An 18,496-nucleotide genomic window follows, 5' to 3' on the forward strand; every position below is an offset into this window, starting at 1 on the left:
ATAACCATAAAATCAAATGGTAAAACATTTTACTCAGATTCACACCACTAAAATAGAAAGGAAAGAAATGACCCAATGATAGCACACGACAACAACACAATCTTACATTACAAACAGAAACAATGACGTACAGTCAAAACATGGACAAAAACGCTAACAGTTATTTACTCTTGTGATCATGCAGAAGCTCTGAGAGCAGATGTAGGTTGAGTTTGTGTTCAGCAGACACAGAGCGCTGCTTTGCGGTGCTGTAGTATGGAGACGCTGGGAGTCCGTTTTTGACTCTTGGTGGTGTTGCGTCTGGGGAGGGAGCGATCGGTAGTCCTCTTGCGGGAGCTGCTGGGGGCGAGGGGGCTGCGTCGGGGCCTCTTGGCCACCGGAGAGGACAGGGGAGTGTCTGGGGTCCGCTTGCCCCCACTAGGACACACAGTCAAGTCGGTTTTATCAGCGAGCTCAATGTAAGGGAGGTTTTCCTCTAGCGGGGCTTCAGCACACAGACTTACTCCTGACAAGCCGTTCCTCCTCTCCAGCGCTGGCAAAGACTCACTGCTGGCTGAGGACAGGTCTGGATCTGGAGTCTGAAGAGGGTCAAAGATGAAATACTATTACATTTTAAGTTTGAATTATTTCTGATTCTATACTATAACCAACCAACCAACCAACCAACCAACCTACCTACCGACCTACCTCTCTCTCTCCCTCTCTCTCTCTCTCTCTCATATATATATATATATATATATATATATATATATATATATATATATATATATATATAGGAGAGAGAGATTTATTAAACAGATATATTTATTGAAACAATATTTTAGTCACCAAACATATTTAGAAATTGAAATTTAATACAATTAAATTCATGCAAAATATTGCAAAAAAATGTATTACAACCTACAAACATTTTTTGCGTCTCTTGATTTTTCCTCTTTTTTTATTTTTGTATTTAGGATTTTTCTATAATGTATAAATTTGGGTGTACTAGTTTTTGGACCGTTATCTTAAGTTATTTTGTTAGATAAGCTCCAGATTTTGCTTCAGTACTGACTAATTTAATATATAGGTACAGATATAATATTTTATAGCTTCCTATTAAATATATGAATTTAAAAGATAGATTTGTGAGCAGTGCATATGCTAAGCACTGTGTATATAGACACACACATAATCTTAATTTAGGCATCACAGGATAGAACATTTTAAGATAGACTTGCTAAATATTACATTTAGCAATGTGCTTTAACCTTTAAGCATTAGAAGACTAAAAGCAATCTAAAAATATAAAATAAAAAATAAATAAATAAATAAAAATATTAATTAATTAATTAATAAAAAATCTCAGTATTACATAATAATAAATCCAAAATACATATACCCATACCTAACAATAATGGTTGTCTGATAATTCCTCAACAAAAAAAAATCTAAATAAAATATCAGTTCACAAAAAAAAGTGAGGTTAAAAAATACAAGTCCCGAAGGAAGAATAAAAAAAGGAAAAGATTAAAACTGCAAACAACTATCAACAAAGCGTCTAAAGTCTGGTCTTCATCACTACTTTACAAGAGGGGAAACGCATCATGTCTGCTCTTTTTGCATTCTCTTGCCCCGTTTAGTATTTTTCATTTCCCCTCTATCAAAATCATAACAGCACCAGAAGAGCAAACAGGAAAAGCGATCAAAGCGGCCTCCCTAAACCTCAAATCCACTCCACTTAAAAGGATTAAAAACACAAACATCTGTCCACTCTCTAGCTCTCCAAGCCAAAAAGCAAAACAGCCGAGAGCAGCTGGAGGAGCCACCAGGGCCAAACAAACACAGAGACATGGCTTCCATCGGAACTGCTCTGACAATGGAGGCCTCGGTCAGGAACGAAGGAGACGAAAAGAGAGAGAGAGTGAGAAGATAAGGAGGCATGGAGCCAAAGTGTGGCTAACACGAGGAGGAACTCTGCAAAAAAAAAATAAAAACTTATCCAAAAGCTGATTCTGGACAACGTTAAGAAATCTTTGAAGTTCAAACAAATCATGAACTCCTGTTTTGTTCCGCTTGAAGTTGCAAGATAGTGTTGTGAAGGCTTTCGTACTGTATGCACTCACCATTTGTAACAACAGGGGGCGACTCAAAAGTAACTAATGACAAAACTGGGGTGAAGAATTAGCCAGCAAGTGGAGTTGCTAAATAAATAAATTTTTTAGCCTTAAAGCTGATTTATACTTGTTGAGTGATCGCTGTACCTCATGGCACATACCTTGCATCAGTAAGTACATTTATAATGACATTAGTAATCTAATTATTTACCCTAATCTGAATTAGACAATATTAAGATTAAGGTGTTTACATGAGTTGCTTTTTGAATGTTCCTTTTTTTGTTTCAGGTTTACACATTATAGTGCATAATGCAATAAACAACATAACATTTAAAGCAACGGCATGTGATAGAAGGAATATTTTCCATTTAAAAGGAGAAATTTATATTTTTTAAATGCCTTCTATTTCTTGCAGCTGAACAACAGAATGACAATGTTGACCTCAGGTAAACCTTGTGTGCTTTATTCAGTAATAAATGTGTATAATGGGAGATTGAATGCCATTTTACTTGGCATTTATTAGCATACAACTGAAAGCAGAAGCAGATAGTTCACCTCAGATCCTGAAAATGAATAAACCATTGAAATGTCACTCCACTTATATATATATATATATATATATATATATATATATATATATATATATATATATATATATATATATATATATAAATTGGCAAGGCAGTGGCGCAGTATGTAGTGCTGTCGCCTCACAGCAAGAAGGTCGCTGGTTCGAACCTCGGCTCAGTTGGCGTTTGTGTGGAGTTTGCATGTTCTCCCTGCCATCGCGTGGGTTTCCCCCACAGTCCAAAGACAAGTGGTACAGGTGAATTGGGTAGGCTAAATTGTCCGTAGTGTATGAGTGTGTGAGTGAACGTGTGTGTGGATGTTTTCCAGAGATGGGTTGTGGCTGGAAGGGCATCCTCTGCGTAAAAACGTGTTGGATAAGTTGCCGGTTCATTCCACTGTGGCGACCCCAGACTAATAAAGGAACTAAGCCGACAAGAAATTGAATGAATGAATGACATATTTAAATTTTAATTGCAAAATTATCCACAAATTTCTATTTCTATTCTATTCCACCACAATCACTAATTTATAAATACAAAAAATAAAATCACCAAAAAAAAATTGTGAAAAACTAAGGGGTCTGACTTATGTAATGAACAGTGAAGGAATAAATATTATATGTTTACAAATGTGTACTTTAGGTAAATTATAAAATGTGACTTATTATACACCATTGTGATTACCTGTGTTTTTTTTTCTTTTTTAACATTGTAACTTACAGTCAAAAGTGACTTGTTTCTTTAAAAAATGGTAGCTAAATAAAATAGTATCGTTTTCAGTTAGTACAGGGACCATCAAGTTTTACTGGTATTAGTATTGGCTACTGAAACTTTGATATTGTGATTGTAGTATTGAAAAATTTTGGGGTACTGATAGCACCAAGCAGAACATCGAAGATAACAATTTTCTTTCCTCAAAACTCCAGCAGTTTTGTGTAGTGCTTAGGCTTCTCTTCTTGACTTTACCTTGATGAGTGGCGTGTTGGAGCGGGATCCTGTTGCTGGATCACAGTGTGGACCCTCTGCTAGGCTGAGTATGACCTCGTCTCTGTGCATAGGTAAGTGTGGTTTGCCAGGCTCAGGAAGGGCGATAACTATGACGCTGGTGTTGTCGGCACGAAGCATTCGCTGACGCCATCGCATCAATGCATGGCAACCCAAACGACGTGCAACCGACATCCCAAAAGGCGCCTGTAGGACACAACACACACTTTAAAAACAAACCCGGCTCATTCGCAGTGAACATAGCTGTGTCTCTTTCTTTTATCGTAGTTGCCAAGGTAGCACACAACACAATCGATGCATCTATTCTCGACCTTTAAGGTTTCACAAAAGTAACGTGCGTGAGCAGTTATCTAGATTATTTAAGCTGAGCTCAGATTAGTAAAATCAAATGATCTTCAACTTGCTGTTATGGAACTAGTTTAGGCGTGGACGTTTAGTTTGAATCATTGTAGTAAAGTTTTTGACTTTAATCCCAGCTTTTTATAAAACATTCCCCTGAACAAGCTAATCAAATCAGTCTTGCTAGAAATGCTTGACACTTGGCAAGGCAGGAGCGCTAAAACAAAACAAGTTGGAGCTCAAATGTGCAAGGACACCGGCCTCCAGGACCAAGGTTGGTGACCCCTGCTTTTATGTGATGGGATGTGCTGTGATGTCTTTTCTCCTTTCAAAAATAAATAAATAAACAAATAAATAAGTAATAAATCAATACAACATTAACGTCTAAATATATTGTAACAAAAAGAATAGCAAAACATGTCTGACATAGCCTACCTAACAGCCAGTCATAAGCTTACTTTCTATCCCTTATTTTCTGTAAAAAAATGTGTCAGATTACCAAAAAAGGATAATTATTTAGCCACAGCGTTGTTAATGAGGGTTTTGGAGATACACACTACCTGTATGTTAACAGAGTGTGCTTCCTGTTGCAATATATATGTTGATACATGGGGGTAATCGTAATATATTTTAGCAACTGTTTCAAGTAGATTTGCAAAATACAACATGAACCATTTTTTTTTTTGAAGAACTTCTGAGATATCTGGAAAGGTTATGCACTTCTGAACTACTTTCATCAGTGACCATGAAAAATGTAGGTGAAAATGGAAAGTGTCCAGCTAAAGAAAAGCTGGAAGACAAAAAGTAAGGGCTGGAATTTGATAGACCTGAAATTGTATCACTCCTCCTTGTTGTGTGTTTAAAGTTGTCTTTTAATCATTTAATTCTTGAAGCAGATTAAAATGACTTGGAAAACTTGAATGAAATCTGACAATTTCCATGGTTAAAAAAATCAATATTGGGGAATCACTACAGCATTTCATGTAGTTAGAGAACAATCTGTTCGTACCACAGCCTCATCGTGGCTCTGGCACACAGTTACTGCCTCTTGCGGTGGCACCATGTTCCAAAGCCCATCACTGCCAACGATGATGTAACGATGCCTTCTTGGGTCCAGGGTCACCACACTGGTGTCGGGCTCAGGAGACACCACAAACTCTCCACTGTAGAAGTCATAACTCCATAGATCACCTGCACAAAACATCGACTGTAATTATCAGAGAAATTACTGTTTATCATCAGTAAAAACCAAAATGCTGAAAAAAAACAACAAACAAACAGTTGTTTTCATCTCGACATTAAAGTATAGATGTACACTTAAGCCAGTGGTTAACAACTGAAGTCCTCGGGACCCTCCGCCCTGCACATTTTGTATGTCCTTACTTAAAGACCCCTATTATGCTTTAAAAAGGGTAATATTTTGGTTTGGGGGGTCTCTAACAACATGCTGATATGCATGTAAGGTAAAAACACACTTTCATTGTCTTATAATATGCATTTATTTTACCTAATTATCCCAACGACTCCCATATGATTTGTTCAGCAATTCATTTGTTCCTAAACCCCTCCAATCAGTTGAGCGCCCCTGCTGACCTCACTAACACTACTTTCAACAGCAACCTAGTTTTCCCATGTGGTCTTCCATCCAGATCCTAACCAGGCTTAGCCCTGCTTAGCTTCAGCGAGTAACCAGTCTTGGGCTGCAGGGTGATATGGCTGTTGTAGGTTAGTGTTTGAAACTAACAGCCACTTTGGAACAAGTGAAAAGTGAGTAAAAGATGGCTGAATTTAATTATTTAAGTTTGCTACCCTTTATGAAAAGGTTATTGCCATTTTAATGAGAACTAAAGTCAGTACAGATCACTTAATACTCCATATTTATTATAGCTGGGATACAGTGTAATAGAGTGTTTACCCAGAGCCCTGGCAACAGCGAGAAAGGGGATCTGATCGATTGGGGTGCTCCTCCTGACCGGTCCATTGTGACTTAGCCTAGGTCGTTTCCACACCACACGGTTCACACCAGACTTCTTCACCACACTACAGTCAAACAAAAAACAATAAAATTAATTAATTGGGTGTATGAAATACAATAGTGGTCAGTTGATGTGTTTTACGACAGCATGTTAAAGGAATAGTTCACAAAAAAAAGGAAAATCAATCACTGTTTATTCACCCTTGAGTGTTTGCAAACGTTAATGAATTTATTTTTTCTGCTGAACACAAAATAGAAGGATATTTTGACTTTTCTTATGAAACTTGGTAGATTTATACGAGATTGAGATCCATAAAAAAGAAAAAAAAAAACAATCCAACATTCTTCAAAATATCTTCTTTTGTATTCAACAGAAAAAAAGACACTCAAACTGGTTTGGAATAAGTGATGTGTAATGAAAACAATGACAGAGGTGTCATTTTTGGGTGAACTGTCACTTAAAGACATCAATTATAATAACTTCAAACTAAAGTGCCACGTTCTCACCTTCCTCCCAGTCCCTCAATTCTCTGCTTCTCTTTCGGGAGCTCGGGCTTGTGGTCTTGAGTGACCTCCACAGCTTTGATGACCTTATCCGAGGGGTCCTCCCTCACGCCCAGAACCACAGATGAATCCCCAACATGAGCCACAAACATATGGTCCCCTCTGATGACCACCACACTGGCTGTAGTGCCCGAAGTACTGGGGAGACCAGTTAAAGTCTTGGGCCATTCAGCTGAAGAATAGACACATGGTAAACTACTACTAACTACTATTTATGGCTGCAGGGGAAAAAAAACATTCTACAAGTCACAGTAATGAGGAACATTCACATAGCATTAAACTAACATCTCATAATAACGAGAGACTAATATTTAATTTTAGTTTATGATAATGGAGATTACGTTTTATTGAAAATCATCACTCTGCAGAGTGCCTCATTTTTCTCGTATTTACACGGTTTTTACCAGCAGATGTCACTAGTGTGTACATGAAGATTTATAAATTCTCATAATTATCCTTTTCATTTAATAGCAAGTGATTATTATAGGTAGGCATGGGATGATAAGGTTTAGAAAAGTCAAGGTATAAAACCTCTAAAAAATTCTGTTATACTGTCCGTTCCTAAGGTTTTTATGATGAAGTCATTATGATGAAGATTATCACCACAAGAAAATAAGCCAAAATGAGAAGTCAATATTAACGTTAATAAATGGATAGCTTGCACAAAACTGAAACTTCTGTCATTATTCACTCGCCCTTGTTAAAAACAGTTTCTAATTTAGCTGAAAATCTGTAACCAACATTGACTTCCATAGTGTTATTTTTTTACTAATTTTTTTACTACTATAGAAGTTAATGGTTATATGTTTTCAGCTTTCTTCAAAATATCTTTATTCGTATTCATGATAGTAAAGAAACTCATAAAAGTTTGGAACCACATTGAGGGTTAGTAAATAATGAGTAACTTTTCATTTTTGGTGAACTATCCCTTTATTAATCTTGATTCTGGTAGAGTTGGATTTATAGTCACATATTTCTCTTTAAAAAAAATAAAAAATAAAAAACATGTGGCATGCTACTTTGAATATTCAGTCTAAAATTGCATTAAAGTATGACTTCAAAACAACATTAGCATCGTATAATAGACTGTGAATAATGTTGTTCTTTGGTAATCATTGACAGCTAATATGATTTCCCCATTTATCTAGAATATGCAAATAATACGTTTCCGAAATTATATTTAGGATAATGTTTTAATGTGCGAATATAAAACCAACTTTACCTTAATTTAATCTTGCAATTATAAGTTTTGCTGATTCATTGGAGACAATACTTGCAGAAATTCTCATTACAGTGACATGCTCTTTCTTAATAGTCATTACTTCTGCCATTATATCAAACTTTGATAAGTAAATATTTATATTATAAAATATATTGCAATAATAACATATTGTATTTGCATCTTTCCTTTACATCTATTGTATTTGTGAAAAAGTTCTACAACATTTATGAAATAGTTCCACTGTTTAACCAACAGTATGTAAATAATTTTACATGTACATATAATAGACATTTTGAGGGATGTAAACAGAAACAACAGTCCCAACATATTTCCGATGGTATATTTTTAATTTCTATAGCTTCTGAAAATCTAAAAAGATTCACATATTAATAAAAAATGTTATGATAGCTGTTTTAACATTAAGTTATGAATATGATTGAATAGCCTCTTGTTACAGTTATGAAATAGTTTGTCAACAAGGAGGAAATGTTCATGAGCCAATGACAAAACCACATTGAAATGGTTTATATGGGCAATTATTCAACTACTACTGTACAATAATTATACACATGTCAATGAAATAAATTAGTCCCTTAGGACCAAATGCTGAATTGTCCACCTGTCAAACTAAAACATTTTACATTAATTTGGTTAAGAGCTTATTAGAAAATAAATGAACTGAATGTGTATATTAAATAGAGCATGGACTCATTAATTGTGAACACGTTTTAAATGTGTGATAAGAACTTTTTAAATATTTGATTAAAAATTTGTGTGGTGATGGAAATGACAGGGTGTTGTGGAAATGCCAGTCAAAATGGTCCGCACATGCGCAGAACGATCCTTCTGATCGATTTTTTTTTCGTCTTTTCGGCAGTAAGTAGTTTGAGTGGCGCCCAATTTCAAAAAGGTCTACTAGCTTGACAGCTAATTTATGTAGTCGCAAACTCTATGTTATCATAATCCATCTTGCCTTAAAAGTGATACTAACATGCATGATTGCAGTCGCTATAACTTGCCTAAAGGTAAATTGCAGTGTCGAACATCATAACGTTAACCTAATCGGAGCTAATCACAATATCGGGAAACGTCACGTTGTTCACACGGGTGTATGGATACGAGTGTAATAGTGTTAAATTGACAAGAGTGTGATAATGTTGAATTGATATGCGTGTAATGGTGTTGAATTGACTTACGAAGCTTTTTCCACATCGCGTGATGACATGCGATAAAGCCCTTCCGAATTGCGGAACAAACCTTCCGGTAATCCTTAGACCAGAATCCCCGCTGCTTCTTGAGAAAATCCCAGAGGTGATCTCGAGCAAACATCGCAGCTTCTCGCCCTCCGTGTCCGTCAAATACGGCAAAAAAGGCGACCGATCTCCTGCTGTCCGCCGCCGCCGGTTGAGTCCCAGGCTCATCCGTACCGTCAGCCTCCTCGGTCGACAGCGGGTTTCTCCACGCTATCAGAACCGGTAAAGGATTGTTTGAGCAGTCCGGCGGTTCGCTATCAGAGACCGGCTCTTGGTCCGGCTTTGGATCAGCGTGTCCCGCCGCCTGCAACTCATCTTCGGTGGGTTCCAGCTCCACGATCACCTCCGTTAAATCCTCCATGTATTTCCTTCCTCCTTGTTCGGAGAAGACGCTCACTCGCAGCGATAGGTCGCAATTCATATCCATTCGGACCTTCCTTTAGTGCAAATCAACCTAAACTCTGCAAACGCGTTATTTAAACTGTTTTGGTTAACCTTAAAAACATTTATTTATCTGAGATCGTCTTTTGTTTATTTCCTAAGCTCCCAGTCCTTCCTTCCTTCGCAGACACACAGTGATGGATTCAGAAAGGTCACTAGCGCCATCTCTTGGGCAGGAGGTTCGTGTGCGACAGCCCGGAAGAACTCTCGGGAACTTGTCGATATCTTGCTTAATGTCCAATCCCACATGAAAAATACAACGTTTTTGAACCATACTGTAGTAAAGTCTACTGTAGTCTATGTATAATATTTACAAAACTTTATTAATGAATGCTAGCATACTGTACACTCACCGGTCACTTTACTAAGTACCCCTTAACGTTACTAGTATGGGGTTGGACCACTTCTGACTTCAAAACTGCTTTATCCTTCATGGTATAGATTTAACAAGGTACTGGAAATATTCCTCAGAGATTTTGGTCCATATTGACCATAGATATATACACTAGATGTCGCATACGTCAATAGAGCCGCCATTTTTGAACAGAGCTCCCAGGACAAATGTCATTCAACCGCACTAGTCAAGACAGTGCCAATGTGAAGATTCTGGACTTTAGCGCTGTCTACGGGTGTAGTAACGAGCAAACAAAGAAAACATAGCACACAGGCAGAATATTTCATAGGTAGGATTTAGTTTTTTATGTTTTTGTATGTTATGAACTTTTGTGCTAAACGGGTAACGTTATTGATGATGATAATACAGTCACTTACTGCATTCACCATAAGGCAAAGTAGCACAAACTTGCACTAAATACTAGGCTTTCATTTCAGCTAAGCAATACCCTGTACTAAAATGGCGGCTCTATTGACACATTCCTTTCAGTAGACAACAACAGGGTAGGCAACATCTCATGTCTATGCATATTGACATAATAGCATCGTGTAGTTGCTGCAGATTTGTCGGCTGCATATCCTTGATGTGAATCTCCCGATGATGCTACCACATCCCAAAGGTGCTCTATTGGATTGAACCCTGCTGACTGTGGAGGCCATTTGAGTACAGTGAACTCATTGTTATGTTCAAGAAATCAGTCTGAGATGATTCATGCTTTATGACATGGCGTGTTATCCTGCTGGAAGTAGCCATCAGAAGATGGGTACACTGTGGTCATAAAGGGATGGACATAGACAGCAACAGGTAGGCTGTGACACTGACGTTTGGCCCAAAGTGTGCTAAGAAAATATACCCCACACCATTACACCACCAGCCTGAACCATTGATACAAGGCAGGATGGATCCTTGTTTTTATGATGTTGACACCAAATTCTGACCCTGCCATCCGAATGTCACAATAGAAATTGAGACTCGTCAGACCAGGCAATGTTTTTCCAATCTTCTATTGTACAATTTTGGTGAGCCTGTGTAAGTTGTAGTCTCAGTTTTCTATTCTTAGCTGACAAGTGTGGCACCCGGTGTGGTCTTCTGCTGCTGTAGCCCATCTGCCCCAAGGTTGGACGTGTTGTGGGTTCATAGAAGCTCTTCTGCATACCTCAGTTGTAATGAGTAGTTATTTAAGTTACTGTTGCCGTTCTCTCAGCTCGAACCAGTCTGGCCAATCTCCTCTGACTACTAGCATCAACAAGGCATTTTCTCCCACAGAACTGCCGCTCACTGGGTATTTTCTCTTTTTCTGACTATTCTCTGGAAACCCTGGAGATTGTTGTGCAGTTTCTGAAATACTCAGACCAGCCGTCTAGCACCAACAACCATGCCATGTTCAAAAGTCACTTAAATCACCTTTCTCCCCCATTCTAATGCTCGATTTGAACTGCAGCAAATCATCTCGACCATGTCTACATGTCTAAATGCATTGAGTTGCTGTCATGTGATTAACTGATCAGAAATTTGTTTTAACGAGCAGTTGGACAGGTATACCTAATAAAGTGACCAATGAGTGTATATTAACTATAGTGAACTGAAAGTAATTATACCTTTGTATACTTTAGTCTTGTAGCATTGGTTAACAGCAAGAAGCTTGCTAGTTCGAGCCTCAGCTGGTTCAGTTGGCATTTCTGTGTGGAGTTTGCATGTTCACCCAGTGGGTTTCCTCCAGGTGCTCCGGTTTCCCCCACAGTCAAAAGACATGCGGAATTGGTGATGTGAATAAACTAAATTGACTCTTTTGTATTTGTGTGAATGTGAGAGTGTATGGGTTTTTCCCACGATTGGGTTGCAGCTGGGAGGGCATCCGCTGAGTGAAACATATGCTAGAATCGTTGGTGGTTTATTCCGTTGTGGCGACCCCTAATTAAAAATTGATCTTTTTTTTACAGTATAAAAACAACACTCTTAATTAACACTGTAAAACTGCTAGGTTCCACACAATAAATTTGTGTTAGGACAACATCAAGGAATTAAGTTAACTTATTAATTTTACTAATTATTTTAATTGAACATAAAGCAATTAAGTTGTCCCCAAAAAACTCAAGAATTATGTTGTTTCAGCTTATTGTAAATAGGCAGTTTGAACAAAAAGCAAATGCCATTTTTTCAGTAAACCTCAGTTTCTGTTTTATACAAATAAACATTAAAGAGTGTCAAGATTACAAGATTTCTGTAAAATGAATATCTTTTATTGTTATTTCTCCAACTGTCAGCTGAACTATACAAGTTTCTACAGTTTGGAGATTGTGTTCATAAACAAAACTGTTAAAACTCCATTATTCAGAAACTTATGAGTATGAATAATTTTTGAACAACAGAAAACATTTCACATTATATTATTTTGTACACATTTTGTTGGTTGTTTCTGTTTCTATATATTTAGAGCTGTAATATTTACAACAGTTTGTCTGTAACATAACAATGACCATTTTCCTGAGTAGCACCTCATTGCCAGCATATTTCCTAAGTGCAATAAAAAATGTCCACAACGTTCAAGCCAATGGTGAATTGTAATTGCTAAACTGCATGATAATCTTAGTCTTCTACTGTAACTTACTCACTGCTGAGTGATGGCGTCTGCAATCGTTTGCTCAGTTCTCTCTTTCCCAGCAGAGCTCTTGCAATGCTCTGGTTTACTGCCCAACTGATGGCCGTACTCAAATCGGATCCTCAGCTCTCCCACCTGTGAGTGTGGAAGGATGTCTGGGATCCACTCGATCACGAAAGGCACTGGCTCTGTCTGCTCAGCACTACATGTCCCTGTGAGATCATACCACAGTGGGTCAGCCACAAACAACAATACACTGACAGATAACTAGAGATGTACCATTCAAACATTGTATTCAGACAATTTATGCTCCACACTTGGATATAGTTGAAGTCAAAATGATTAGCCCTTCGGTGAAATCTTTTTTAAATATTTCCCAAATGACATTTAACAGTACTAGGATTTTTTTTTACAGTATTTACTATAATTTTTTTAATCAGATAATGAAAATGCGATTATTGAATACTAATTTATAATCTAAAATTGAGCTGTTATGACATTTTAGCTGTTTTTGTTACCTGTGCCTTTAATGCAAATGAGGTGGTTCTCCCCACCCACCATTCCCACGTGCATGTCAGAGCAAAAGCCTTCTGTGGCCAAACAGCACAGTGACAGACAAGAAGGAAGCAGATCTCCCTTACTACAGTGAGGACTTTCCCAATGGTTATTTGATATGTTTGTTGTGGAGTTAAATCAAGCCTTTCTGCAGCAATGAGTCTCACACAATGTCGTTATTAAGTACACTCACGTGCACGCACACACACACATACACGTTTAGTTTTTACAAGTTAAATGTGACACGATACATGTTAATATTCTCTGCTGTATGGATATCCGTTTTGTTAATGTATAAAACAACCTGATTAAATGTTACGTTTGATGATGATTGATGATCACAGAGAGCTGAACAGATCTTTTAATACCAGTTGCTTTTTTCGCACGTCCTGTCTTGTGGATATGATTACACGCAAGGAAAACCTCACTCCTACGTCACGTTACGGTGGGCCTCAAAATGGGAAGGATATGTATCCTATTTTAAAGGTTCAGGACACCCTGGAGAACTTATTTTTATATTAACAGATGTGTGTGTGTTGAGCACAGTTAACACTATGTTAGCACCTGTCAGCTTTAATTGTGGGGAAAACTGGATAATTTTGAGCTTTTGTCAGCTAATTTCAGCTTCCGGGTTTAAAATGATTTTTGGGGCGGGATCAAAATCGGCGACGTACCGCAGTACTGCAAGTGCAATGATGATGCGTCGGTTTCTCATTATTATTCATAGCGGAGTTTTCTTATCCTATGAGAAGAGCCGGCTGCTTAATTATTCATGAGAGCATGTGCTTTCCGAAGGCAAGGCAGACCTGCGAGTTTCAAGCAAGCTGTGAGACACAGACCCACGGCACGCAGTAGCCGTTCATGAAGGCTCGTATGTGTTTGTTTCCATGATCCACGGGGTTAGTTGCATGTTTTTCCCCGCGATCTTGTCAGGGCCGATCATTCAGCAAAGCTGTGTGTGTGCTGCAAGCATTTTTGTCGGGAGAGCAGTACGAGAATTGAAGAATGGCGTACGTTGACTTTTATCAGGAGTTCGTTCACATTCAGACACATCGCCGTGCTGCTGTGTCCTCTATATTACCAGCAGGGCTAATGGTTAAAATAGGCAGGTCAGGAGACCTGCTGCACTTAGTCTGCAATCAGATCAATAATTTAGACCCGGGGATCGAGGGAGAATCCTCATACATGTTTACATGGACACACTTATTTTTATAATGATATAAATTGTGGTTATGTGTATATGAAATTACGAATAACAAATGTAGCAGGGCATTAAATTACTGTTTATTTCTTTGCATTTTAACTTTGTGAACTATAAACTCTTGCGTCTCCTCATGGTTTGTGTCTCATTTTGTGAGCTAACTGTCAACAACAGTTGTTCGCTCCCCTTCTCCCTTGCTGGCCACGCCCACTCCTGCCCTATGCTCACTGAGCTCGACGCCCATTAATCATGCATCTTTTGAAAAAATTCTGAAGTAGACTTTAACCGAAAGTGGGGGGTGTCATGGCCCTTTAAAGAGCAACTATTATGGGTTTTCGAAAATGACCTTCAATGTAGTGTGCAACACAGCTCTAAGTAAAGTTAAATATCCAGCTAAGGCATAAATCAGAAAGTAAACAGTTTTTAAAACTATTGATTCATCTAAAGCCTAGTTCATATTAGAGGATTTAAAGCAGTGGTCACCAAACTTGTTCCTGGAGGGCCGGTGCCCTACCGATTTTAGCTCCAACTCTAATCAAACACACCTGAACAAGCTAATCACAGTCTTACTAGGTATACTTGAAACATCCAGGCAGGTGTGTTGAGGCAGGTTGGAGCTAAACCCTGCAGGGACACCGGCCCTCCAGGACCGAGATTGGTGACCCCTGATTTAAAGCCTGTAATCGGGGAAAAAATCTGCGGGTGCACGGCGCTCGCCAGTCTTTATGTGTGCACTACAGAACAACCCATCAAAGAGGCTTGCTAAAGCGTCGCCGACACCTCACAGACAGATATCCAATATCTAGCATGCTGAATATTTCAGAGCAGTCGGCCGACTCGACCCCACGTGCGGTCAGATGTAGTGACGAGCTGCAGCCAATGAGAGAGCATATCAGCATGAGCTGAATCCCTGTGTGCTAAGGAGCTCAACAGAAACGTCTGTGATTGGGCAGAATGGCCATTGATGCACTTGCTTCATTCTGTTCAAGCTGTTTTGATAGATATATCTAAAGTAAATTTATGTTTTTGCTATCAGACAGTTTTGTTTATGTTAGCAGGAAGTTGCTAGGCAAAAAAAATGCACAAATATTTAAAGTCACAGACATAAGTAGCAGACATGCATGCAGTCATTTTGACCAATATGCTAATTAAATGTAGAAATGCTCAGTTCTTTACTGTTTTGTAATTTTAAAATAACAATGTTAGAAAGAAATACACAGATATTTTGGAAATGTTAGGGTGTTATTGATATGTTAGTTTTATTTCAAATAGTTATTAAATAACAAAAATTAAATTTATAATTTAAAATTATTAGTCCACTCGAGCCTTGCAGATGAGCGATCAATCTGCTTATGCATGAGCTAAGTGACAATATTTTTAAATGCGTCCTTGAAAGCTTGAAACACTGTCAGTGTTGTAATCAGCAGAGACGCAGCCAATAGTGTTCAGCTTTTTCTGACAACTCCTCCCTTAACATTTCATTGGCTGTGGTCTGGTAGCTGGACTGAGCTGTTGGGGAACTAGTTGCTGTCAGATCTTGTTGTGTGTGACCCCCCTCTTTTGGATCATTTATGTAGTGTCGCGTAGTGTGAACACCACAGCGATTAAAAGACACAAAATCAAGTCATGAAGTGTGAACAGAACAGCTATCGGCCGATGTTTAAAATCCTGTAGTGTGAACTAAGCTTAAAAAAAAAAAAAAAAAAAGCCGACTCAAAGTGGTTCGAATGAATCATCTTGATAACGAGTCTTTAGCCGTTTCAGTGTGACATGGCTAAAGAATTCCATTAAAATCCCATTAAAAGAATTAATGGAATCACACCTGGCCTAATTTTATAAGTGTAAGTAAAAGGCTGTCTCCTTGCATTCTCTAGCTTGCAAATGATGTATTTAATTGTGTTTAGCTACTTGTAACCGCTTGCACTGTATCAGGTTAAGACTTTAAATTCTCATAACACGTCTAATGCCACGCTGAAAACGCCGCTTAGTTTACGGATTTAAATGTGTTTGTGAGCTCGCGTTCCACTGCCGTTTGTCATTGCTATGGCCACTGTCAGCTGATCCTACACACGTGCAGCGGTCAAGGTTCAAAATAGTTTAGCTTTTGCTGCTGTATGGATCAATACTAAATGTGTGTCATAGTTAAAAAATGGAGCAATATGCTGGTGTTTAACTACACTGCTTTCGTGAGTAAGGTGTCTGAATAACAAAATAATAAATAAATTTACTATGAAGCGTGTTTCGAGCGTCCGCTGCGATCGGATCCTATACCAATGTTGGCGACCCGGGGGCTTGACGAACCGCGCTAGACATTTTACTGTCTGACAGCTGAACCAATCGCAACAGTCTACCAATCGCAACAGGCGGTCATTGGTCCAATCAGCACAGATTAGCTTCGCGCAAAAGGGGTTGGGAACAAATGAATCACTGAACGAATCCTATGGGAGTCGCTGGGATAATTAGGTAAAATAAATTCATATTATAAGACCATGAAAGTGTTTTTTGACCTTGCATGTACATCAGTATGTTGTTTGAGACCCAAATAACCAAAATATGACCTTTTTTAATGTATATTAGGGGCTCTTTAACATGAGGTAATTTAAAATAAGAGATTTATTGTGTTTATATCACTCCAATATGACTGTGGACACACTATTACCTACACACAGTTCTGTCCAAACAGCAAGTTGATTTTTATCATAGGTGCCCTTTAAATAAAAAATACTGTATAGGTGCGATGCACCTGTCCTTTATTTACAAAAGAGGAAGTTGCATTAAGGATGTACAACAACACACAGGTCTCATCAACACACCCTCTATACTAACACGCAGGAGAAGAAACTGTTGAATAAAGTTTTTTTTTGTTTGTTTGTTTTTTTACATGTGTACAAATGGAATTCTCATAGCCTAAAAGTATTTCATTTGAACCACTGACAACATACGGTCTGCTTTGACTATGTTTTTTAATATTGTTCTTTTTACGCGGTTCTGATTTTATTTATTTTATTTGTTTATTTATTTGCTATGGTTGTGCACTTTCTGCACTTGTTTGAGTTTTCAAATGGCTTGTCCGGATTGGATGACGACGGTGACGTCATTGGGGATTCCCTGTATATAAAGCTGATGGCAGTGGCGGGCTGGCGCTCAGTCTCTCTCGGCTCTTTCGCTCGCACTCATTGGCTAGTGCTTAGGCTGTCTGGCTGGCAGTGCTCCGCGCATGCCAGGATCAATCCGCATTGTGCTCTTTCCAGTGACTAAGTTTACATGGACATCAGTAATCGAATTATTTGCCTTAATCTAATTAAGACAATAATAAATTAAGGCATTTACATGAGATACTTTTTGAATGTTACTTTCTTGATCCTGTTTCACATGTTATAGCGCATAATTTGATTATTGTCATCGCATCACTGGGCTATCCGCATTTCCTCCGGAGTTTTATGTAATTTCGGGTGTTTCATTTTTAATTTGTCAACTTTAACTGCAGTTTGGCACTTTCACTTTCATTTAGGAACATTTCATGCATGCACCCCTTGACAAACAAGATATTGGATGCAACTATGAACTGCTGGAAGAGTGTAGTTTTAATAGAAGTTCATGCTGAATGGAAAAAAAAAACTTCACATTTCACGATGCACCATGTCTGTGGTCTGCACTTACTCGGTAGGTGCAAAGAGTGTGTGCACATGTGGGTGTGCGTGTGCGGCCTATCCTGTTGCAAGACGCAGCGAAAATCCTACATGTCGGTATTAGTTCGATTAAGGTGTTTACATGAGATGCTCTTTGAATGTTACTTTCTTGATCCCGTTTTACATGTTATAACGCATAATTTGATTAATGTCATCGCATCACCGCGCTATCCGCATTTCCTCCGGAGTTTTTTGTAATTTCGGGTGTTTCTTTTTAAATTTGTCGACTTTAACTGCAGTTTGGCACTTTCACTTTCATTTAGGATCATTTCATGCATGCCCCCCTTGACAAACAAGATATTGGATGCAACTATGAACTGCTGGAAGAGTGTAGTTTTAATAGAAGTTCATGCTGAATGGAAAAAAAAAAAACTTCACATTTCACGATGCACCATGTCTGTGGTCTGCACTTACTCGGTAGGTGCAAAGAGTGTGTGTGGGTGTGCGTGTGGGGCCTATCCTGTTGCAAAACACGGCGAAAATCCTACATGTCGGTATTAGTTCGATTAAGGTGTTTACATGTCTGTAATGCACTTCAATAATGCGACTAAAATCGGCATACTCCACATGTCTTAATTTGATTCTCATTAGTTT

The 18,496-nt window shown here is 38.3% G+C and overlaps 2 protein-coding genes across 9 annotated transcripts in view; both read right to left on the reverse strand.

Annotated features, from left to right (window-relative positions):
* On the reverse strand, positions 1-9,521 carry ppm1db (protein phosphatase, Mg2+/Mn2+ dependent, 1Db). The gene is given in 6 exon segments (NM_001007340.1): positions 1-578; positions 3,632-3,856; positions 5,019-5,200; positions 5,925-6,049; positions 6,492-6,720; positions 8,967-9,521. Coding segments are annotated over 6 exon segments (1,605 nt in total). The 5' UTR covers positions 9,451-9,521; the 3' UTR covers positions 1-218.
* The window catches only part of si:ch211-127d4.3, a 32,140-nt gene continuing 20,135 nt past the window's right edge, over positions 6,492-18,496 (reverse strand). For 7 of the 8 annotated variants that reach the window (XM_073951508.1, XM_073951510.1, XM_073951509.1 and 4 more), the window contains one exon: positions 12,077-12,669. In XM_073951508.1, the coding sequence (XP_073807609.1) occupies positions 12,467-12,669 (203 nt within the window). In that variant the 3' untranslated portion in view covers positions 12,077-12,466. Of the gene's footprint in view, positions 6,721-12,076; positions 12,670-18,496 lie in introns of those variants that run through there. The other variant, XM_073951506.1, reaches the window with a different exon arrangement.

This window comes from Danio rerio, chromosome 5, assembly GCF_049306965.1.
Source record: "Danio rerio strain Tuebingen ecotype United States chromosome 5, GRCz12tu, whole genome shotgun sequence".
In the NCBI taxonomy this organism is placed as follows: domain Eukaryota; kingdom Metazoa; phylum Chordata; class Actinopteri; order Cypriniformes; family Danionidae; genus Danio; species Danio rerio.